The 25,931-nt window shown below is 39.3% G+C and overlaps 1 protein-coding gene across 1 annotated transcript in view; it reads left to right on the top strand.

Annotated features, from left to right (window-relative positions):
• The window catches only part of MAP3K5 (mitogen-activated protein kinase kinase kinase 5), a 231,858-nt gene that overhangs the window by 89,304 nt on the left and 116,623 nt on the right, over positions 1 to 25,931 (top strand). Inside the window, exons 4-7 of the mRNA XM_086318002.1 lie at positions 3,075 to 3,268; positions 4,506 to 4,674; positions 6,052 to 6,158; positions 8,729 to 8,899. Of these exons, the coding sequence (XP_086174128.1) occupies positions 3,075 to 3,268; positions 4,506 to 4,674; positions 6,052 to 6,158; positions 8,729 to 8,899 (641 nt within the window). The remainder of the gene's footprint in view (positions 1 to 3,074; positions 3,269 to 4,505; positions 4,675 to 6,051; positions 6,159 to 8,728; positions 8,900 to 25,931) is intronic.

Here is a 25,931-nt window from a genome sequence, read left to right as displayed (position 1 = left end):
TACAACTCACTCAAAAGTTTAAGCTCTAGAAGATTTGAAAAGCCATCTCTTGATATGCTTGCCTTTCTTTTCTGCTTAGACAGTGGCTTGGGTAAAAGGATTAGTTTGGTGAACCTGCTGTGGAATCTTGGTAACATTTTAGAAGCAGGGTATGTTTATTTTTACTCTTCCTGACTAGTCTTCCAATTACTGTTCCATGAAGGAGAACTTGTGAAAGGAACACCTTAATGTGCTTGATTTAAAAATCAAATTGCAACCTTTAGAGGTTCTTCTCATACTTTAACTAGAAGTCTGGTCCAGTTTCTGCTTCATTACCTGAGATACAAGTGCCTCAGAGAATAACGTGTTCATAAATAATCAAGGGGGGCTGTAAGGACATTTGGTACTTCTTAGCTGTTTGCTACGAGGCAGTAAGTTGGCTCATGCAGGGGTCCATGCAAGGTGGCCTGAAGCAAAGAGATGGTGTGCCAGCAAGTCAAGGACACTCGGGAGGGTGCTCAGCCCCCTGGCAATAATGGCAGGCCCTCTGGAAAAGGAGTCCGTGGACTGGCATCCTAGACACATCTTAGCCCAGCTGTGTGACCTTGCCAAGCCTTCCCTGAATCCTTACCTGTACAATGGAGACGAGACAAGATCCCTTCCGTTAGTGGGCTGTTGTAAACATATGACCGAAATTCATTCCTTGGCACCTGCACATAATGAATAAATGTTTACTCTCGTTCATTTAGTTCAAAGGATAAGAGAAGCAATGCATTCATTGTTCTCCATTCCGCTGACATGGAACATGTAACTGGGGCTCCTGGAACTCCCTAGAAGAGTGATAAATAGAGTGTTCTCCGCATCTCATTCTAGTTTTCAGCCCTCTGCTTTTTTTCTTTCTCTCTGGCTTTTTCTCTTAGAGGTCTCTCTCATTTCCTCAGACTCAGCCATACCAAATAATTTCCAGGTCTGCACTTTGGCTTGGAACTCGTGGACGTTATCACTTTAGAAGTACTGTTCCCCTTAAATCCCAACCTTTCAGAAGTGTCCATGTCACCCTACTCACCAAATCAGATCTCACCCTCTTAAAGTTCATCTCACATTTTAACTAGAAGTCAGGCCCTGTTTATGATTCATTACCTAATATATAACAAATGCCCCCAAAGGTAATTTGTTCATAAATATTAATAATTAAGTCTAGTTCTGCTTCTGAATTCTTGATTTTTGTTAAGGATCCCATTCTCCTTTAAGGAACCCCATTTATGACTATGGAGTGGCCTTCAATGCCTTCTTCTTCCTCTCTTTCAATATCTGTAACCAGTTGGCTGGTCTCGATGATTCTTTCTTCTTAACGTCAAGTTCATGCATCCACTCTTGTGATCTGGTCTTGCTTTGTGGCTTCCCACCTAATTTCCTTAAATCTCATTTCTTTCTCTTTCAGTGCATTCTGTTTTCTGCCTGGACTGTCAAAATGCACAGCTTTAGTTATGTTTTCTTTCCTGCTCTGAATCCTTCCAGATTTCCCACTGCCGTGAACAGAGATTGAAATCCTTAATTTTGTATTCACTTCCCTTCCCTGAGCCCTAAGCTCCAGTCAGGCTCGCTTCCTCAGGGGCATCCAGTCCAACATCTCCTTTATTCTTCCCAGTTCCACTTGTGTTTGCACTGGTGCACCCTCACTTGGCATCATCAGGAACAGACAGAAGGTCATGCTGAGTGAGTGGAGAGTGGTACAGGCTGAGGCTAGAGAGAGAGGCAGGGTTTGGATAGTTAAGCCCTTGTAGGTGACAGTGATCTATTTTATCTTCATCCCAGGAGTAAGGAAGGGGACTTGAGCAGCTGAGAGAAGTCATCTGATATATGTTATTGAAAGAGCCTTTTGACAGCTGGGTAAAAAACAGATTGATAGGTAAGAGGAGAAGCAGGGAGCCCAGGTAAAAGCCAATTACAGTGGCTCAGGCCAGGATGTTGGTGGCATGGTCTGCAGTGCTAGCAGAGAAGATGGAGTGAAGTGAACAAATAGATATATCTTGGAGGTGGAATAGACAGCACGTTGGTAGTTTGTGGAAGGTGGAAGAAATGGAAGCATCAAAGATAACTTCAGGGTCTCTTGTTCAGCTGCAAGTTTGTATCTAACTCTTTTGGCCTCATGGACTGCAGCATGCCAGGCTTCCCTGTCCTTCACTATCTCCCAGAGTTTGCTCAAACTCATCTCCATTGAGTCGATGATACCATCCAACCATCTCATCCTCTGTCACCCCCTTTTCCTCCTGCCTTTAATCTTTCCCAGAATCAGGGTCTTTTCCAATGAGTTGGCTCTTCGCATCAGGTGGCCAAAGGATAGGAGCTTCAGCTTCATTCCTTCCAATGAATATTCAGGGTTGATATCCTTTAGGATTGACTGGTTTGATCTCCTTCCTGTCCATGGGACTCCTGAGTCTTCTTCAGCACCACAGTTCGAAAGCATCAATTCTTTGGCTCTCAGCCTTCTTCTATAGTCCAACTCTCACATTGGTACATGACTACTGGAAAAACCATAGCTTTGACTATATGGACCTTTGTTGGCCAAGTGACGTCTCTGCTTTTTAATATGTAGGGTCTCTAGATTTAGTAACTGAGATGTTAACAAAGCCATGACTGTGATTGAGCAGCCTGGACGGGATCAGCTTATTCTGGCATCACTCACACTTTGGTGTCACGTGGGCAGCCCTAAAATGTTAGCTCTTACCATTTCCATGTATTTATGCTGTGTCTCTGACAAGTTTTCTGAAGGCTGAGGGCTGTGTTTTAAACTGCCTTGCTTCACCTACAGCATATATCATAGTGCTGTAGCCAAGGGAATGGTGAATAAATATTTAAGGGATTGATAGAAACTGTGCCATGCCGTATTTTTTTTTATCATGTGTAAGTCTGAATTACTTGAAGTAAACAATTCAAGAAATTGGAGGAAATTTTCACAGATCATAAGTAGGAAATGAAGTTTTTTTTAAAATTTCCTTTCACATTTAGGCTTATTATTTAAAAGTCAGATCTGGGGTGACGTTAGGGCGGGGTCAGCAGGGCGGCTCGCCACCCCTGTCCTCCTCTCTCCGCAGATGTGCACTGGAAACTACACGTTTATCCCTTACATGATAACGCCGCACAGCAAGGTCTACTGCTGTGACAGCAGCTTCATGAAGGGCTTGACTGAGCTCATGCAGCCAAACTTTGAGCTGCTTCTGGGACCCATCTGCTTACCTCTCGTGGATCGTTTCATTCAGCTTTTGAAGGTGGCACAAGCAAGTTCCAGGTAAAGTTTAATAATGCCGTTTGGTAGTGATAGTGGAGTGTTCGTGTACTTAGTTGATGTAAGTCCCCTACATCCGAACCTGCAAGTTGTGAACTTTCAAAGATGTGAACGTGTGTCCGTATGTCCAGTCCAGCATAGGTTGGTTTACACACGTGGCGTACGTTGTCCCTTGCAGCTTGCTCTCCATTTCCTCTGCTGACAATCCTTCAGCTCTACCATCTCCCACCTCTCTCTCTCCTCCAGTCAGTAACTCTTCTTACCTCTTTACTTGATGCCAGTCTCTGTATGCCAGCTCTTGTACTATACTAATGTACTGTACTGTAAGGTTAAAAATGTTTTCTTATTTTTTGTGTTTTTTTTTACATATTATTTGTGTGGAAAGTATCATAAATCTATTAAAGTACAGTACTATACAACCGATTGTGTTAGTTGGGTACCTAGGCTAACTTTGTTGGACTTAATGAACAAATTGAACTTACGAACACGCTCTTGTAACAGAACTCATTCGTATGTAGGGGACTTGCTGTATTTGTGCACCTTATCAGATGTTTCTTACATATAATACTCAGTCAAGAACCAGGAAAATATATATATAATATCCTTTAAGTGGATAAAATAGATGCACCTTAGTCTACCTTTTGAATTTTGTCCACTTTATTCAGAGGAGAACAACTTGAAATCAGAAAAAAGAAAGACTGTTAACTGTGTTATAGTAATGGTAGAGCTAAAAATATATTCCATGTAAGTACAGAAACATTATCTGAATAAATGTCCAGGGACTTTTAGTGTAAGGACAAGAACTCTCTAAAAATTGTTGAAAGCACTATTATATTTTAGTTAAGGGCAGTCATTTATGCTGATAAATGATGATGCTGGATCAGAAGGTACATGTTATATTATGTTCAAATTGTGGGCATATCTAATTTATTTAGAACAATTTCTACTCAAGACAGTAAAATGAAAAATAAAGTTTTAGCATTTTAACTGGAATACTGCAGGGTCTTGGACAACTCATTAACATGGAATATCTTTACCTTTAATTCTTCCTGGAGCAAGGCAGAGTGTAAAATATTAGGATGCCCCAGTTTTTTAATAATACCAGCTAGATGAGGTGTTCATTCTGTACATCTTAATGATCTGAAAGGTATGAATGCTGCAGGTGTCATTCATTTCCTTATTGCTTCTCATTGAAATACTTTCTAGTATCGACTCTTAAAAATGTGTGTTTTTCCACCAGCCAGTATTTCCGGGAGTCTATACTCAACGATATCAGGAAAGCTCGTAACTTATATACTGGCAAAGAATTGGCAGCTGAATTGGCAAGAATTCGACAGCGAGTGGATAATATTGAAGTCTTGACAGCAGATATTGTCATAAATCTGTTACTTTCATATAGAGATATCCAGGTGAGAAGATGCTCAAAATCAAGTCTTGGTTATGTATCATGTTGGAGGAATAAGGGAGTGTTAATATCCAGTTCCAGTTAGCTACTAAGTCACTCATGTTACTACATGTAATTTTTTATTGACTCTCCTAAGCTTTCCATCCAGAGATTTTATGATAAATGAAACAGACTCATATAAGTTAACCATCAGTGATTATGAAAGACTTATACAGTAAAGGGCTGCCTTCTTCCTCCAAAAGAACATAAAGAAAAATTTGCATGCATGGCTAATCCACAGACAGCTGTTGTATTCTGCTAGGCTCAGGCACACCTGCCTGTCACTAAGTGAAATCTTTGTTTTCGCAAAAAACAGACATTTTTAGAGCTTTCCAAATATATCTCTTACTCCTGGAATTGTGTTGCTTGGAATTTGATAGTGCTGGATCTAACTAGCCAGAAGCGAGAAATGTACAATTGATTAATTATAAAAATAACTTTAAAAATAAGTAATGTAAAATGCAGATATGCCATATTATTTTATTGGGATGTCTTAAAATTTTTAAATTACACTAAGAAGAATCATGGGGCTAATGGTAGAAAACCCACCTGCCAGTGCAGGAGACATAAGAGACTTGGGTTCTATCCCTGGGTCGGGAAGATTCCCTGGAGGAGGAAATGGCAATTCACTCCAGGATTCTTGCCTGGAGAATCCCATTGACAGAGGAGCCTGGCGGTCTATAGTCCATAGGGTAGCAAAGAGTTGGACATGACTGAAGCAGCTTAACACAACACATACAAGAATAATTAAATCTCTGAGTTGGGGATATGCTGTTGGATTTTTACAGTAAAATTTAAGTGACTTGTGGTTTCCTATTCCTACCCATTCAGGCTCGAGTAAAGTTTCATGTGGATAACAGAGATTCACATACATGGAGACGTGTGGCACTTAAGATCCCATAACTGGAGAGCCTTCTTATGTTGAAACCAAATATTTTTGTTACTTATAATAGAAGTTCTATCGGTTCCTCCATGTTCTTGATATCTTGGAAATTATCTCCCTGAAAGTAATTGACAACACCCTGTATACTGGGAATCTAGCTCCAGGGAGCAGTAAACCACCTGTACTGAGAAAATGTAGTATTACCATGCTAGAGAGTTCATTGTTTTGTAGGTCAGAGATGGTAATTCAGTATTTCCAGTGTTTTATCTATATAATCGAAAACCCTTATTCAGGCAAGCAAATGAACAAACAGTTTCTTCTTGGTTCTAGATTCTTTAAGGTACTAGTTCCTTCTTAATACTCTTCTTAGTTTCAGGCATCTGGTTGTTCAAAGGCATTTCATTGTCAAGACTTTCTCCCAAAGATTTAATTCTATGTTATTCTTCTCCTGTTTGAAAGGACTATGATTCTATTGTGAAGCTGGTAGAGACTTTAGAAAAGCTTCCAACGTTTGATTTGGCCTCCCATCACCATGTGAAGTTTCATTATGCCTTTGCACTGAATAGGTAAGAAGAAAAAGTGCACCCCCCCCCCACAATGTGCCTAACGTATTACTTTTTAACCTGCATCTTCTTTCCATGATATGTTTTTCATGTAGCCTTGCAACCACTCCTATTATAAGGTATTGTTAATATTTCTACTTCAACCATATAAAATATAGGAAGCATGCATTCTGATTTTGTCTCACTTTTCGCGAGTAAAAGAAGTACCCTCAATGTTTATATATCTGAATTCTTAAAATTCTTTTGCTTCTCTGTCAAAGTTTGTATTTTCTATTTATATATATTTTGGGGATTTTTAGAATTACATGGATGTGATATTGTCTTTAAATAGATTGAATGCCAAGTGGTTATTTACACAAAAACTAACTAGAGTAGGGATAGTTATATCTAGGGGAACATATTCCTAATCAGAGAAGATGTTCACTGAGATTGTTCTGAATATACCTAATTATTAATATAATCAAAACTCTGTGGACCACATTTTAGGTCATGCGTCCATGAGTTTTCTAGGATCAGGACTAACAATGCTGCTCCCAGTCCTGCCTCTGTGCTTTCTGTCAGCATCATGACTGACACCTACCTCAGTGCCACTTTCTACCCAGAGTCACCGTGGAAGACCATCCCTACTCTGGCCATAGAGAGGCCCAAAGCACTAAACTGTCCAGAACTTAGTTTTGCTGTTCTCTTCTATGGTAGAGAGTTGGATATGTATGTAATTACTACAGTTGAAGAGAATGATACAAAGAAAAAGAGAGGGGAGCCTCACCTCTATTTTTCATTTGCCATGAAGTCTTAATTATTTTACCCTTGAGGAAACTAAAGTGCTTGAGTAATTTTTCTTCAAGGCTCGTAGTTATGTCATAAAACAGGCTCAGACCCAGAGCAAGCTGATACTGGTACTTGTATTCTCCCTCACTTAGTTCTCCTGCCTTTGTCTCCAAAGAAAAGTCAGCATGCTCTTCAGCCAGTACTGTGTCTTTCCTTTATTCATCTGCCCAAGCTCTACAACGTGCTACCTTTACCAATATGATAATGAAAGTCAATTTTATCTCCCCATTTATTAAACATTTTTTCTTTAGATTTGGCAGAAAGAGATGAAAGCTCCAGAGATTATCTGTTCCAACTGGTTTTCAAATAAATCCTTTTTGAAAGATGAAATGAAAGATGGAATGAAATATATTATATTTTGAAATAAAAAATGAAAGTCCATAAGAGCCTTTTATATTTTCTTTTATCTATATTTTGTCTCTGTCTTTCCTAAAATAGAACAGAATGAAATGATAAATGTATTTGTATGGAGTATTATTCTAAACTGAAAGCATTAGTACAGAATGTAAAAAGGAATTTCATGGACAGAAAGATTTAAAATAGTAATTGAGAATAGAAATAACTCTTTTATGTAACAGTTTTATTGAAATATAATTCACACATCATACAATTTTATTTAAAATGTATGATTCAATGGATTTTAATGTATTTACAGAGTTGTGTGACCATCAATACCATGAGTTTTAAAGTATTTATATTACCTTTCCCAAAACCACCCACACCCTGTCCTGCTCCAATGGAGGCAGGATACTCTCCCATTCCTCCCAAATCCAGACCTAGGCAACCACAGATCTCTTTCTGTCTCCATAGATTTGCCTATTATGGATATTTCATGCAATGAGATTGTACAATATATAGTCTTTTTGTGACTGGCTTCTTTCACTTAGCATAAATGTTTTCAAGGTTCAATAAATAACTCTTAAGAGAATTTTTATCTTTGAGTATGTATAGTCTGTACATACTCACCAGTTTTAAAATGAGCTATATAAAGCAGCTTCCTTAGATGATTGATTGCTCAACTCAGGTTAGTTTATTGGTATTGTCTATGGATTAGTTAGGAGAAGGCAATGGCACTCCACTCCAGTACTCTTGCCTGGAAAATCCTATGGACAGAGGAGCCTGGTAGTCTGCAGTCCATGGGGTCGCTGGGAGTAGGACACGACTGAGAGACTTCACTTTCACTTTTCACCTTCATGCATTGGAGAAGGAAATGGCAACCCACTCCAGTGTTCTTGCCTGGAGAATCCCAGGGATGGGGGAGCCTGGTGGACTGCCGTCTATGGGGTCGCACAGAGTCGGACACGACTGAAGCGACTTAGCAGCAGCATGGATTAGTTTGCTCAGTGTTTTGGAGCAAAAGCCACTGAAACCTATAGCATCAGGGTTTTGCCCCTGTTTGGATTCCTTGACTCTGCCCCATTCACAACCACAGGCTGCATTCTTAATCTCACTCTGTCAACTTGAACCCACACAGAGTCCGCAGGGAAACTGGAATAACTGTGGATGGATAAGCACAAATCATCACATCAGCGGAAAACCAACTCAAAATAAATCCTTTTTAGATGATTAGACATGAAGTAGGATAAAAAAGAGTTGCAGAAGACTTTCAAAATGTAATTATTGTTTTTATCCTGCCAAACTTATTAATGTGAATCAGTGTATTAAACAGACATTTTAAAAAGATGATTGGCCTAAACTGCTTCTGTAGTCTATACAGAGAGTGATGTTCCCTTTCTCTACCTTAGGAGAAACCTCCCTGGAGATAGAGCAAAAGCTCTTGACATTATGATTCCCCTGGTGCAAAATGAAGAGCAGGTTGCTTCAGATATGTATTGCCTCGTTGGTCGAATCTACAAAGATATGTTTTTGGACTCTAATTTCATGGACACTGAAAGCAGAGACCATGGAGCTTCTTGGTAAGTGTACAGGGTAAGATATTTGGTAAGTCCATGACACAAAAAAATCATTTTTAAATGAGTATTAAATTATTGTTTTCATTCTTTGATTGTATATTATAAAATAAATCTTAGAATTTATAGATTTAGTAAATAATTTTGATGAAATTCATTTAATAAAGCAGAGTAAATTGGGGTAAATTGGATGAAAAGATAATGGTTTAAAAAAATAGAATTTTTAAAAGATGTAAGTACAATACAATAAAAATATAATTGGGGAAATTCATAAAATTTTATAGAAAGACATGAAATAAGACCTGAATGAATGGAAAAATAAACCAAGTTATGTGGATGAGAAGACTTGATTTAAAGATGTTAATTCTCTACAGCAGGACTTTTCATAAAATTCAACAAATTGATTCTACAATTTATTTGAAAAAATAAAGGGTCTAGAATGGGCAATTCTATTTTGGAGAATGAGGTGGAGGGACTTGCTCTCCCAGATAAGGCATACTGTAGCAGTGTAACAATTCAGGTATACAGTATTAGTGTGAGTGAAGTGAAGTGGAGTGAAAGCCGCTCAGTCGTCTCCGACTCTTTGCGACCCCATGGACTATACAGTCCATGAGATTCTCCAGGCCAGAATACTGGAGTGCGTAGCCTTTCCCTTCTCCATGGGATCTTCCCAACCCAGATGTCGAACCCGAGTCTCTCGCATTGCAGGCGGATTCTTTACCAGCTAAGCCACCAGGGAAGCCCAGTATGAGTGCAAGCATAGACAAATTGGGAGATTGGGATGGACATATATACAGTACCATCTGTAAAATAGATAACTCGGGAGGAGGACATGGCAACCCACTCCAGTATTCTTGCCTGGAGAATCCCCATGGACAGAGGAGCCTGGTGTGCTGCAGTTCATGTGGTCGCAAAGAGCTGGACATGACTGAGTGACTAATCACACAGCACAGTGGGAACCTGCTGTATAGCACAAGGAACTCAGCTTGGTGCTCTGTGGTGACCTAGATGGGTGGAATGGGGGTTGAGAATGGAAAGAGTTCCAAGAAGGAGGGGATATATGTATATATATATGTAGCTGATTCATGTTGTACAGCAGAAACTAACAACAGCATTGTACAGTGATTATCCTCCAATAAACTGAAACAGTTAATAAAACTCTAAGACTGAAGACAGAGCCTGAAAGAAACAAACTAAAAACAGAGCCTGGTATATATCATTTTGTATGCGTATGACTGGTTTCCCTGGTGGCTCAGCTGATATGACTAGATTTATGGTATGATATGCTTCATGAGGGCAGGAGACCAGATTTCATCCCTGGGCTGGGAAGATCCCCTGGAGAAGGGAATGTCTACCCACACCAGAATTTTTGCCTGGATAATTTCATAAACAAGGGAGGCTGGCAGGCTACAGTCCATGGGGTTGCAAGAGTCGGATGCAACTGAGCAACTTAGGGCTATGCTTTATGAGCCAGAGGGGAAAAAATGGACTCTTTAGGAATGATACTGGAAAAATTTGTTTACCTGCCTGTAAAAATAAAAATGAATCCCTAGTTTAACCCACACACAAAAAGATAAAATCCAAGTAAATTAAAGATCAAAACATTTTATTTGGAAAAAAATTTATAATAAAATATACAAAATGGATTTATGACTTGGAAAAGGAAAAATTATCTTAAAAGAAGGCTTAAAAATACCATAAACCATAAGATATTGGGGAAACTAGAGCCCATTAAAATTTGCATCTGCTTATCAACTCTTTGGGAAAGAGTAGCTCCTATGGCACTGACCTTCCTGCTGATAACAGTTATAAACATTGGGAAAACACTTTTAAAAAAGTTTGAAAGCACCAAAGAGTGACTAAAAATAGAAACTGGAGAGCTTTTGATTCTTAGATGAGGAGTACTGCATTAGATAAGATCCACATGTATATGCTTTTTCCTTTGGGGGAGCTCTCAAATCTGCAGGCTTAGGGAAGATACAACTCAAGAAGAAAACCTTACATGGTTGAAGTAGTAGTAGTCTTACATGGTTGAAGGAGTTAGTCTGAGGCTGCCAGTTCAGTTCAGTTGTTCAGTCATGTCTGACTCTTTGTGACCCCAAGGACTGTAGCATACCAGGCCTCCCTGTATATCACCAACTCCCAAAATTTACTCAAACTCATGTCCATTGAGTCGGTGATGCCATCCAACCATCTCACCCTCTGTCCATCCCCTTCTTCTCCCACCTTCAATCTTTCCCAGCATCAGAGTCTTTTCAAATGAGTCAGTTCTTCACATCAGGTGGCCAAAGTATTGGAGTTTCAGCTTCAGCATCAGTCCTTCCAATGAATATTCAGGACTGATTTCCTTTATGATGGACTGGTTTGATCTCCTTGCTGTCCAAGGGACTCCCAAGAGTCTTCTCCAACACCACAGTTCAAAAGCATCAGTTCTTCAGCTCTCAGCTTTCTTTATAGTCCAACTCTCACATCCATACATGACTACTGGAAAATAGATTTGACTAGTGCCTGGAAATTGAATGATAGATCCCTTACATGAAGGAGCCACAAAGGGAGCCCAAAATATGCATATAAGCCACCTTTCCATTCTTGGCTGATTCCTGACATCTGTACAGGTGTGATAAAACTCAAAGGAGTCCAGCAGAAATTAGGAGCTAGAAGGCTAGAGCTGAACCAAGATTTCAGCAGCTGTGCAATGGAGGAGAGACAGAGTTTGGGGTTTGAACCTCACCAAGTTAGAGGGGCTTGGTAAACACTTTGAGCTTTCCACTGAAACTCCAGTAGGTCCAAGCCTTCCGAATAAAAAGACCACATCCAAGGACTAAGGAAGGATACTAAAATGAAGAGGAAAACCAATTAAACACCACCTTAATAAAACCCCAAACCGAGACTCCACATAAACAAGGTGAGCTGACCATAACTTAGATGCCTGTTGGAACAAAACTCAATACTCTTAAGACGAAGATAACAGAATCTGAGCTGTATGATGTATCACCCAAAATACCTACTACACCATCAGAAACTACTAGATTTGTGAAGAGAGCAAAATGTGATCTGTAATAGAAACATCAGTCAACAGGAATATACTGCAAATAAACACATGGCAGAAGGATACATAGAGTATGATTTTGTTTATAGAAACTTTGAAACCAGTCATACACATCTAGTAAAAGTATAGATGCTTAAATGTACATCATAAATCCCCAATTCAGTGTAATAGTTACCAGTAGGGAGGGAATAAAAAGGGATCGTGGAATGTTGCACATGCAGCTGCAAGAATATTTAAAACATTTTATTTCTTCAGCTGAGTGGTGGGTATGTGGGTAGAAAGTGTTGCTTATATTATTCTTCTGTACGTTTTAGTCTCTAAAATGTTCCCCAAATAGTCTCTGATTCTAAAAAAAAATATTAAAGGAGATTGACTTACAGAAAGAGACAAATACCGTATGATATCACTTATATGTGGAATCTAAAGTATGACATAAATCAACCTATTTCACAAAACAGAAACAGACTCACCGACGTGGAGAGCTGACTTGCGGTTGCCAAGGGGGAGGAACTGGGGAAGGGATGGATTTGGAGTGTGGGATAAGCAGATGTAAGCTATTTTATGTGGGATGGATAAACAACAAGGTCCTACTATGTAGCCCAGAGAACTATATTCGATGTCCTATGATAAATCATAGTAGAAAAGAATACGTATACTTGTATAAGTGAGTCGCTTTGCTATACAGCAGAAATTAACACAACATTGTAAATCAACTATACTTCAGTTTAAAAAAAGGGCAATTGACTTAGTTCAGGCATTCCTTAGTAATGGCCATAATATTATTTAAGTTGTGAAACAGAAATCTTAACATTTCAAAATCTTGTGTCATCCTACCAGCTTAGCAAGGGACTGAAATTGGAATAATGGATTATAACCAGGGAAGAAAATTTGGGGACAGTGACTTCCTGGATTTTCATGGACAGATTTGGTTTGGACTTTTAAATTTGAATTATACATTTTTATTGCAATCAACAGAGAGTTTTACCATTTCCCTTAACCATTTTTTTTCCTGCTGTTATAAAACAAAAATGTAACTATACAACCTTTTTATTACCACAAGATTTCTTTAAGAAGAAATTCTTCTTTAAGAAGAAAGAAGATTTCTTGAAGATTGTTAATTGTAGGAGAATTAGAATCTGATATTTAGAAGCATTGTGCTGGTATAAATGCTTTGATTTAATGGTGATAATAAAATGCATAGATAATCTTTGAAAGTCTGATTTTCATGGTCAGTGAATTAAAATGGAAAACATCTCTTATGAAGTTCATGTGCCTCATGCACGGGAATAGAAGTGTTTCCCAGTTTGAAAAACCAAACAATTTAGACTACTGAGAGCTTTCAAGGTCACATAAAGTTCAGTCAAAAGGAACAGTTTTTTTTCTGATTGTGTTTTGTTCTGTCTTTCTATACTTCCCAATTCTCTTTTTCTATGATTCCTATTTAACTGAGGAACATTAACTAGCTTTCAAAAGAGCTTTAAGTCTTCAGGTCAAATTTAAGATGTTGGGTTTTGTATGATTTCATTTTAAGCTGTTCGTTAATTTTCTAGCAAGAACAGGGAAGGCTATTAGAACACAAAGCCTTTTCATGGGAGGAGCCTCAGGAGTTGATCTGGGTGTATCGTTCACTGATGTATTGAGTAATACAAGAATGTCACTTCTACTGTAGATTACAGGTCTATAACCTGCCGTTATTGTCATTATATCCATTTGTCGTAAGGGTCATTACGAAGATTTCACCCCTATTTTAAAAGTGTGTTTTCATGCCTTCACACTTGTAAAGCCACTTCAGTATTTCTTACTGCTTCCATCCAACCAACTCCCACTCATTTGCGATGGTGTGTTGGCATCATCTGTAATCGCTTGTTATATCACAGCTGAAGTAAAAGCGTGTTGTCAAGGTGCTGACTCAAGAGTTTCGTTACTGAGGTCATTAGGTTTCTGGCCAGACTTACTCTGGGTTTGTGTTTCCTGAGTCCTGGGTTCCAGAGAGTTTTTCAGCTGACTTATATATTTATTAATTTATTTATTACCCTTTCTGAGCCAAAATTTTCTGAGCTCTTACTTGTCAAGTGCCTGGGTGGGATAGCAGTGAGTGGCAGGCAGTTTGTCCCTAAAGCTTCTTTCCGTGCCCGTAGCCTGAATCATCATCTGCTAGCTTGAATGGACAGTCATTTACTAAGCAGGAAAAGTTTAAGAATAAGAATTTCAACTTAGTGGAAAAATAGCCCCAAGCAGTTGTGTTTACAATGGCACATAGAAGTCTCAAAGTTCCCCTTTTTAACATCTTTAATGAGTTGTCTGTTCCTGACTTATAGCACAAGGAGAAAGTCAGACACTACTTTTGAGCATTCATTGTAATATTTGGTATGGGCACTATCCCAGGACACTTTTTTGCTTTTAGGGAGACTGTGTAATGCAGGTCTATTTTCTGAGAGGTTCACTTGGGACTGAGAAGATGAAAATACAAAACAGGAAAGAAGTTTATGGTTTAGATTTTTAAAATTTGCAGAACTGAAGTATGTTGTAGAATAAATTTTACATACTGAATCTTATCTGGGACATAGGGTGAGGGATTTGAAAGAACACATCCTGCTGATTTAAGTATAAAGTTCATTGTCACTCCCTTAGTTGTTTTTGCTCACTGAAGCTCTTATAGATGGCTATCAGTTCAGTTCAGTCGCTCAGTCGTGTCCGACTCTTTGTGACCCCATGAATCGCAGCACGCCAGGCCTCCCTGTCTATCACCAACTCCCGGAGTTCATTCAAACTCATGTCCATCGAGTCGGTGATGCCATCCAGCCATCTCATCCTCTGTTGTCCCCTTCTCCTCCTGCCCCCAATCCCTCTCAGCATCAGAGTCTTTTCCAATGAGTCAACTTCGCATGAGGTGGCCAAAGTACTGGAGTTTCAGCTTTAGCATCAGTCCTTCCAAAGAACACCCAGGACTGATCTCCTTCAGAATGGACTGGTTGGATCTCCTTGCAGTCCAAGGGACTCTCAAGAGTCTTCTCCAACACCACAGTTCAAAAGCATCAATTCTTCGGCGCTCAGCTTTCTTCACAGTCCAACTCTCACATCTATACATGACCACTGGAAAAACCATAGCCTTGACTAGACGGACCTTTGTTGGCAAAGTAATGTCTCTGCTTTTGAATATGCTATCTAGGTCGGTCATAACTTTCCTTCCAAGGAGTAAGTGTCTTTTAATTTCATGGCTGCAATCTCCATCTGCAGTGATTTTGGAACCCCAAAAAATAAAGTCTGACACTGTTTCCACTGTTTCCCCATCTATTTCCCATGAAGTGATGGGACCAGATGCCATGAACTTAGTTTTCTGAATGTTGAGCTTTAAGCCAGCATTTTCACTCTCCACTTTCACTTTCATCAAGAGGCTTTTTAGTTCCTCTTCATTTTCTGCCATAAGGGTGGTGTCATATGCATATCTGAAGTGATTGATATTTCTCCCGGCAGTCTTGATTCCAGCTTGTGCTTCTTCCAGCCCAGCGTTTCTCATGATGTACTCTGCATAGAAGTTAAATAAGCAGGGTGACAATATACAGCCTTGATGTACTCCTTTTCCTATTTGGAAAAGTCTGTTTTTCCGTGTCCAGTTCTAACTGTTGCTTCCTGACCTGCATATAGGTTTCTCAAGAGGCAGATCAGGTGGTCTGGTATTTCCATCTCTTTCAGAATTTTCCACAGTTTATTGTGATCCACACAGTCAAAGGCTTTGGCATAGTCGATAATGTAGAAATAGATGTTTTTCTGGAACTCTCTTGCTTTTTCGATGATCCAGCGGATGTTGGCAATTTGATCTCTGGTTCCTTTGCCTTTTCTAAAACCAGCTTGAACATCAGGAAGTTCATGGTTCATGTATTGCTGAAGCCTGGCTTGGAGAATTTTGAGCATTACTAGTGTGTGAGATGAGTGCAATTGTGCAGTACTTTGAGCATTCTTTGGCATTACCTTTCTTTGTGATTGGAATGAAAACTGACCTTTTCCATTCCTGTGGCCACTGCTGAGTTTTCCAAATTTGCTGGCATATTGAGTGCAGCACTTTCACAGCATCATCTTTCAGGATTTGAAAGAGCTCAACTGGAATTCCATCACCTCCACTAGCTTTGTTCGTAGTGATGCTTTAACTCTATTCTTTTCTATATGTAAGTTTCTATAATCCAAGTCAAGTTATGAAAAATGCGTTTTTTGAGTTTGACTTTCAGTTATTTTTTAATAACTTTCATCGTAGCTGGTCCATATAAACTTAAATATAAATTAAAGCAAGCAACAATGATAACTGTCATAAGTGCTGGTTGGGGAATGTTAGGGGCTGCTATAGGATAAAGAGAAAGGTGAGAGAGCAAAGCTGGGAGGAGAGCCAGCTTTCAAAGGAAATATTGTGACTCAAGAGCCTAGACTTACATCTTAAAAAGAAAAAAAAAAATACAAAAAACAAAACTCACAGAGTTTCTAAAGTGACAGACTGAACTGAAATGACCCAAGGCAATATTATGGACCATGACTTGAAGGGCCATGGGAAGTTCACTGACAAATTTATCTCTACAACTTCTTTTTAAAGCTAATCTAAAAAAGAAATAACCACAAAGTAGTTATGCTGAATTCATATGCAGCATGACTTACTGAGAACATTTTGATATATATATATAGTATTTGTTTAGTGGGTAGAAATAATAATCCCTAAAATTTTAGAGTTCACACAAGGTTTTTGTATATGTTATTAACAATTGGTGGCTTATAAGCACCTTGTAAGGTGGGCAAAGCTGATATTTTTCTTCCCATTTTACAATTAGGGCAAATGCAACTCAAAGAACTTAAGTGAATTCTTGATGTTTTATGGTTAATAACATTTCAAATTAATTTTTTTCAGATCCAGTGTTGTTTTTACTACACTCTAGCCTCTCTTTCCTGGAATTTCCAGGAACAGGCATTTCTAGAAATATCTGTACTGTTTTATTGAAGAGGCCTAGACTTCTGAGAGACCCACATGGAATAGTGTTGACTCAGTACTTGGAAACAGTGTATCTTAGGCAAATGACTTAAACTTTAAGAAATTCAGTTTTCTTATTTGAAAAATAAGAATAATATCTACCTGGATGAGTGAGAATGCTCTTAGCATCCGAAAAGTAGCCGAATAGCTTACTTCAATGGGCTTAAGCAGGAAGAAAATGTAACTTCTTAAAACATGAAGTTCAGAAATAGGGCTGGGTCTGGTAGTTGAGTCAGCAGCTTAAAAGGCAGCCGAATCTGTTTCCTTGTTATTGTTGTGGGTGACTGCCCTCAGTCTGGCTCTCTTAGAGTTAGTTACAAGGTGCCTTTGGCCATTTTAGACATCAATCGAACTTAGCTATGCCAAGGTCTAAGATGAGAGAAAAGGAGGCCATCTCTTTCTGTATCTTTCTCTTAGGACTAAGAAAACACTCATAAAAACCTATCTCACACATTCCTTACATTTCTTTATGCTTCCAGTATTTCATCATTAGCCCAATATTACACAAATCACTAGCAAGGAAGATGGTTTGATTACAGATGGTTTAGACTCATCACTTTAGGAAGAATAGATGCTCTGTTTGAGGGATTAAATGAAGCAACATATGTTCAAGCCTTGGAATTTAGTAAACCCTTAGAGTTATATCCTTAGTATATAATATGTGAAAATATTTTATATTTCTGCATGTAATGTTATACTTATGTTCAAAGCAGATATTGACTAGATTAGTGGATACTGATTAGATTACTCGTCCCTAAAATATTCCTGAGTTTTCTTTCTCTTCTTTCTGAATCTAGCTCACCATTTTAGCTAATGAGGGAAAAGAGAGTGTGTGTATTTTTTACATAGGACTTGATGGAATTTCATATACCATAGTTATCATGGAGTCACCTGGGATAGGCAGTGATTGCTTGAAATCATACCTGGTTTTAGAGATGATGGTATTCTCATTCTTAAGGGGAGATAGAAGTCATTTTTAGAACTTTGAAAGGAAATTGGCTGCTGTTCTCTATTAACATAATCAGGTTTCCCCTGTTGTAATGCCAAAAAAATCCATAGCAAACAAGTCAATCTAATCACATGGACCACAGCCTTGTCTAACTCAATGAAACTAAGCCATGCCGTTTGTGAGGCCAACCAAGATGGGCGGGTCATGGTGGAGAGGTCTGACAGAATGTGGTCCACTGGAGAAGGGAATGGCAAACCACTTCAGTATTCTTGCCTTGAGAACCCCATGAACAGTATGAAAAGGCGAAATGATAGGATACTGAAAGAGGAACTCCCTGGGTCAGTAGGTGCCCAAAATGCTACTGAAGATCAGTGGAGAAATAACTCCAGAAAGAATGAAGGGATGGAGCCAAAGCAGAAACAATACCCAGTTGTGGATGTGACTGGTGATAGAAGCAAGGTCTGATGCTGTAAAGAGCAATATTGCATAGGAACCTGGAATGTTAAGTTCATGAATCAAGGCAAATTGGAAGTGGTCAAACAGGAGATGGCAAGAATGAATGTTGACATTCTAGGAATCAGCGAACTAAAATGGACTGGAATGGGTGAATTTAATTCAGATGACTATTATATCTACTACTGTGGGCAGGAATCCCTTAGAAGAAATGGAGTAGCCATCATGGTCAACAAAAGAGTCTGAAATGCAGTACTTGGATGCAATTTCAAAAACGACAGAATGATCTCTATTCGTTTCCAAGGCAAACCATTCAGTGTCACAGTAATCCAAGCCTATGGCCCAACCAGTAACACTGAAGAAGCTGAAGTTGAACGGTTCTGTGAAGACCTACAAGACCTTTTAGAACTAACACCCAAAAAAGATGTCCTTTTCATTATAGGGGACTGGAATGCAAAAGTAGGAAGTCAAGAAACACCTGGGGTAACAGGCAAATTTGGCCTTGGAATACGGAATGAGTGGGGCAAAGGCGAATAGTTTTGCCAAGAGAATGCACTGGTCATAGCAAACACCCTCTTCCAACAATATAAGAGAAGACTCTACACATGGACATCACCAGATGGTCAACACCGAAATCAGACTGATTATATTCTTTGCAGCCAAAGATGGAGAAGCTCTATACAGTCAGCAAAAACAAGACCGGGAGCTGACTGTGGCTCAGATCATGAACTCCTTATTGCCAAATTCAGACTTAAATTGAAGAAAGTAGGGAAAACCACTAGACCATTCAGGTATGACCTAAATCAAATTCCATATGATTATACAGTGGAAGTGAGAAATAGATTTAAGGGACTAGATCTGATAGTGCTTGATGAACTATGGACAGAGGTTAGTGACACTGTACAGGAGACAGGGATCAAGACCATCCCCATGGAAAAGAAATGCAAAAAAGCAAAATGGCTGTCTGGGGAGGCCTTACAAATAGCTGTGAAAAGAAGAGAAGTGAAAAGCAAAGGAGAAAAGGAAAGATAGAAGCATCTGAATGCAGAGTTCCAAAGAATAGCAAGAAGAGATAAAAAAGCCTTCCTCAGTGATCAATGCAAAGAAATAGAGGAAAACAACAGAATGGGAACGACTAGAGATCTCCTTAAGAAAATTAGAGATATCAAGGGAACGTTTTATGCAAAGATGGGCTCGATAAAGGACAGAAATGGTATGGACCTAACAGAAGCAGAAGATATTAAGAAGAAGTGTCAAGAATACACAGAAGAACTGTACAAAAAAGATCTTCATGACCAAGATAATCATGATGGTATGATCACTGACCTAGAGCCAGACATCCTGGAATGTGACGTCAAGTGGGCCTTAGAAAGCATCACTACGAACAAAGCTAGTGGAGGTGATGGAATTCCAGTTGAGCTATTTCAAATCCTGAAAGATGATGCTGTGAAAGTGCTGCACTCAATATGCCGGCAAATTTGGAAAACTCAGCAGTGGCCACAGGACTGGAAAAGGTCAGTTTTCATTCCAATCCCAAAGAAAGGCAATGCCAAAGAATGCTCAAACTACCGCACAATTGCACTCATCTCACATGCTAGTAAAGTAATGCTCAAAATTCTCCAAGCCAGGCTTTAGCAATATGTGAACTGTGAATTTCCAGATGTTCAAGCTGGTTTTAGAAAAGGCAGAGTAGCCAGAGATCAATTTCCCAACATCCACTGGATCATTGAAAAACATCTATTCCTACTTTATGTTCCAGAAAAACATCTATTTCTGCTTTATTGACTATGCCAAAGCCTTTAACTGTGTGGATCACAATAAACTGTGGAGAATTCTGAAAGAGATAGGAATAACAGACCACCTGACTTGACTCTTGAGAAACCTATATGCAGGTCAGGAGGCAACAGTTAGAACTGGACATGGAACAACAGACTGGTTCCAAATAGGAAAAGGAGTACATCAGGGCTGTATATTGTCACCCTGCTTATTTAACTTCTATGCAGAGTACATCATGAGAAATGCTGGGCTGGAAGAAGCACAAGCTGGAATCAAGATTGCCGGGAGAAATATCAATAACCTCAGATATGCATATGACACCACCCTTATGGCAGCAAGTGAAGAGGAACTCAAAAGCCTCTTGATGAAAGTGAAAGAGGAGAGTGAAAAAGTTGGCTTAAAGCTCAACATTCAGAAAACTAAGATCATTGCGTCTGGTCCCATCACTTCATGGGAAATAGATGGGGAAACAGTGGAAACAGTGTCAGACTTTATTTTTCTGGGCTCCAAAATCACTGCAGATGGTGACTGCAGCCATGAAATTAAAAGACACTTACTCCTTGGAAGGAAAGTTATGACCAACCTAGATAGCATATTGAAAAGCAGAGACATTACTTTGCCAACAAAGGTCCGTCTAGTCAAGGTTATGGTTTTTCCAGTGGTCATGTATAGATGTGAGAGTTGGACTGTGAAGAAAGCTGAGCGGCAGAGAATTGATGCTTTTGAACTGTGGTGTTGGAGAAGACTCTTGAGAGTCCCTTGGACTGCAAGAAGATCCAACCAGTCCATTCTAAAGGAGATCAGCCCTGGGAGTTCTTTGGAGGGAATGATGCTAAAGCTGAAACTCCAGTACTTTGGCCACCGCATGCGAAGAGTTGACTCATTGGAAAAGACCCTGATGCTGGGAGGGATTGGGGGCAGGAGGAGAAGGGGACGACAGAGGATGAGATGGCTGGATGGCATCAGTGACTCAGTGCACATGAGTTTGAATGAACTCTGGGAGTTAGTGGTGGACAGGGAGGGCTGGCGTGCTGCGATTCATGGGGTCGCAAAGAGTTGGACACGACTGAGCGACTGAATGGAACTGAACTGAGTAAGCTAAAAGCATTAAATCTGTTTTTAGCATTTATGTGTTCATTTTCCATGGTAGCTTGGGAAAGAACAGACAGATTTGCCTTATCAACTGATTTTGTTTTACGTCAGTGACAGTGCTATTCAAACAGTGATCATGCCTAATAACTGTTTAGTTTGTACGTTATTAATGGGGTTGGCTGTACTTAGGAAGAGTTATGTAACAAACCAACTGACATACAAATAAAGACCGATGTCTATTTTCCATTTGCTGTATTTTCCCTTTTTTCTTGATCTTGGCTTTGAGATATCTTTCTTTCTTCATGTTATCTCTATTTCTACTACCCTCCTAACCCCCCGAGTTTGATCTCGCCATTATTCCACTGACATCATTTTCGTTTAGTCCTTTGTTGTTTCTATTAACCGAATTTCCCAAATTTGGATGATTTTTATCCTCAGAATGCAAAACCTGAAGAGTTCTTAATAACTCAGCATGACACCCAGCTCATTGATGTCCAGGGGTAGAGGGCTCTTAAAGAACCATCAATTCTAAGATGATCTGGAGACTTGGGGAGAACACACCATGTACCCACAGTTGCTTTGTAAAGAAGCAACCTGGTACATTGGTCTCATGCCTTGAGCTTGATTTAACATGCCATTCAACAGATGACAGATTGTGGCATGACCAAGTTGAAGTCCAAGAATGATAATGTTTAACGAGTCACTGGGAGATTTCCTAATTGTGTCTTATAGGTAATAAGCACCTAAGGAGAGAAACTAAGGCTTGCTCTCTGTAACCAAGTTGTCAGAGGGATGAGTGAGAAAGAGAACTGGATGTTTGCCAGGCATTATGATGAAAAGGAAGGAGCATTTGGAAGAACAGTAATGATTTTGCTTGGTGAACCAAAGCAGTTGTTTCCAAATCTGGCTGACTATCAGAACTACTTGGGGAGTTTTTCAATAGTGCAGAGTTCTCTGTCTCTGGAAATGTTGCTTACTGGATCCATTTTATTGAATAGCTAACCCATAATTGATAATACGACTTTTCTTTTTTAATTAAATATTTAGACTTTCCCCAGATTTTGCTGCCAGTTCCTTCTTCCTAAATGTTTGCTGTTCTTCATATCCTTAAAGATTAAGTTTAAACCCTTGGCCTTACCTCCTCTTCAGAACTTTCCCAAATCTATCTCCTCCTGTCTTCCTAGAGTTCTTTGAGTATGGGTTTTGCATTTTAATTTAAAAGAATTGGCAGTTATTGGAAGGATACATTTAGATTGGTCATAAACATTTAAAAACTATTCACTCTCAGGAGCAATCAGATAAGTGCCCATTAAAATCCTGAGCTGTGCTCTCTTGTTATTATCAGTTAGCAAAAATGAAAATAGATGAGAATATTTTGGCATGAGTGCAATGTAAAAATCTCTCTCTTGTGCTGCTCTTGGGAATGTGAATTGGTAAGACCTTCCTGGAAAGCAGTTTGGCTTTATGATGTATGAAGAACCTTGAAATAATTCATGTTCCTCAGTCCAGTTATATCCTTTGTAAACCATCCAAAAGAAATAGCAGATATGGAAATAAAGATATGTTTAGAGTGCTCCCTACACTAAATTTTATGGTAATGAAAACCTGGGAGAAACAGTAGGGAAACTGTTAGTGATGGAATATCATTCATTCAAAGTTGTGTGTTTGGAGGGTTGATGGTAGCAATATACATAAATAAAGCTTACCATTTTAACCATTTTTGAAGGTATGATTCAGTGGCATTAAGTACATTCACAATGCTGTGCTTCCATCACCACTCCCCGCCTGACAACCTCCTCACTCTCAAAACTCAAACTCTATACCCATTAAACAATTTTGGATTCCCCTTTCCCCCAGCTCCTGGCAACCACTATTCCACTTTCTGTCTCTATGAATTTGATTACTCTAGCAGAGACATTACTTTGCCAACAAAGGTCCATCTAGTCAGGGCTATGGTTTTTCTAGTGGTCATGTATGGATGTGAGAGTTAGACTGTGAAGAAAGCTGAGTGCCGAAGAATTGATGCTTTTGAGCTGTGGTGTTGGAGAAGACTCTTGAGAATCCCCTGGACTGCAAGGAGATCCAACCAGTCCATTCTGAAGGAGATCAGTCCTGGGATTTCTTTGGAAGGACTGATGCTAAAGCTGAAACTCCAGTACTTTGGCCACCTCATGCGAAGGGTTGACTCATTGGAAAAGACTCTGCTGCTGGGAGGGATTGGGGGCAGGAGGAGAAGCGGACGACAGAGGATGAGATGGCTGGATGGCATCACTGACTCGATGGACGTGAGTCTGAGTGAACTCTGGGAGTTGGTGATAGACAGGGAGGCCTGGCGTGCTGCGATTCATGGGGTCGCAAAGAGTTGGACACGACTGAGCGACTGAACTGAACTGAACTGAGGTATCTCATATAAGTGGAATCATACAGTATATATCTTTTTTGTGAATGGCTTATTTCACTTAGCATGACATTCTTAAGGCTCATCCATGTTGTAGCAATGAGGCATCCCTCATAGCTCAGTTGGTAAATATTCTACCTGCAATGCAGGAGACCCTGGTTCAATTCCTGGGTCGGGAAGATCTGCTGGAGAAGGGATAGGCTACCCACTCCAGTATTCTTGGGCTTTCCTTGTGGCTCAGCTGATAAAGAATCTGCCTGCAATGCAGAAGACCTGGGTTCGATCCCTGGGTTGGGAAGATCCCCTGGAGAAGGGAGAGGCTACCCACTCCAGTATTCTGGCTTAGAGAATTCCATGGACTGTATAGTCCATGGGGTTGCAGAGTTGGACACAACTGAACAACTTTCACTTTCATGTTGTAGCATGTGTCTGAATCTGCATTCTAAAGGCTGAATAATATTCCATTTTATGTACATTGTCTTTACCTGTTCACCTGTCAGTGGACATTTGTGCTTGTTTCCACCTTTTAGCTGTTATGAGTAAATATTACTATAAATATGGGTGTACAAATATCTGTTTGAATCCTCTGTTTTCAATTCTTTTTAGTATAAGCCCAAAACACGATTGTGGTTTTAAATAAATATTTAATAGTAACATGCATCATGATATCATATGAAAATTTTAAGAACAGGTTATTAAATGGCATGATTCTTGTTTTTGGAAAAATATGTACATAGTAAAAGGACTGAAAGGAGATAGCTAGAATTTTGACTTTTTAAATTTTTCATCCTGACTTTTCTATTACAATAAAATTATATACAAATAAGTTGTATGAATTGGAGAGGGTTTCCCCATCTCCAGATCAAATTAACAGAGTGATTCAGCACTAATTTTTATCTCATGCTGTCTTGCTTTACTTCTGAGTTATTTTGTGAGTGATAATTTCAGAAATATCCCTAGAGATGTAAAGCACCATGAAATTCTAATTTAATTACTTGTATGTCTTACAGAAAGAATCACAGCTGTTATATCACAAAGGAGGAAAATGACAGCTAAATAGAAAGAACTTGAGCTTAGTTTCTTCGTTGGTGGAAAATAGATGCTCTTTCGCTAGAAACAATTGATTCAAGAATATTTCCTTTATTTTTTACTTGGTTGCACATCTCAGTACAAATACAAAAGTGAGCCAAGTTCTTAGTCTAAAGACTCATCACTCTATTAACAAGTACTTAGCTTTTTTAGAGCTAGTTGCAATCAGTGACAAACACAATGCTGATATAAGGCAGTCCTTGAACAAAAATCTGTTGCTCTGAAAGCTTGGACAATAACTTTGCATCTCTTCAATGTAATAATGAATTGAAGATTAAAAATTATTTGTCCTCTTTCAACACATATTTAGTACTAAGTAGAAAAAGATCAACAATAGTATAAATAACTTTAGTTACTCAAATATACTCTCTAGAATTTTCTTGAGATGTCTGTTGCCATCCTTAAGACTTGTTGCCTTCATGAAGTCTTAATGTAGCTTCATGCTAAGTTGCTTCAGTTGTGTCTAACTCTTTGCTGCCCCATGGACTATTGCCCGCCAGGCTCCTCTGTCCATGGGATTCTTCAAGCAAGAATACTGGAGTAGGTTGCCATGTCCTTCTCCAGGGGATCTTCCTGACCCAGGACTGAACCTGTGTCTCCTGCAGCTCTGCACTGCAGGCAGATTCTTTACCACTGAGCCACTGGGGAAGCCCTCTAATCATTTTATTGCTATATTTTTATAGTTTTATATTATTAGTCATTGTTTATATATTTCTTTGTGTAACGTCTAACCTACTGTTCATGTTCATTTATCCTCTTGCTAGTTAAACTGTAAAGTTTTCAATGACATAGAACATCTTTGGTGAATTTTTAGAAATAATTTTATTGATCTATTTATTTATTTTTGGCAGTGCTGGGCCTTCATGGGTGCGGGCTTTTCTCTAGTTGGTGGCGAGCAGGGGCTACTCTGTAGTTGTGGTGTGCGGGCTTCTCACTGTGGTGGTCTCTTTTGTTGCGGAGCATGGGCTCTAATGCATGTGGGCTCCAGTGGTTGTGACAAGAGGGCTCAATAGTTGCAGCTCCAGGACTTTAGAGCTCAGGCTCACTAGTTGTGGCTCAGGGCCTTAGTTGCTCCGCAGCATGTGGGGTCTTTCCAGACCAGAGATCGAACCCTCATCTCCTGCATTGGCAGGCAGATTCTTTACCACTGAACTACCAGGGAAGCCCTCTTTGATTCATTTTCATGGCACATCCAGTGGTATTGCCATGCCAGTCTTTTAAAAA

The sequence above is a fragment of the Bos grunniens genome, chromosome 9 (genome assembly GCF_055505025.1).
Source record: "Bos grunniens cultivar Pamir isolate PY7600 chromosome 9, Bosgru_T2T1.0, whole genome shotgun sequence".
In the NCBI taxonomy this organism is placed as follows: Eukaryota; Metazoa; Chordata; class Mammalia; order Artiodactyla; family Bovidae; genus Bos; species Bos grunniens.
This window is presented reverse-complemented; position numbering and strand designations above follow the sequence as displayed.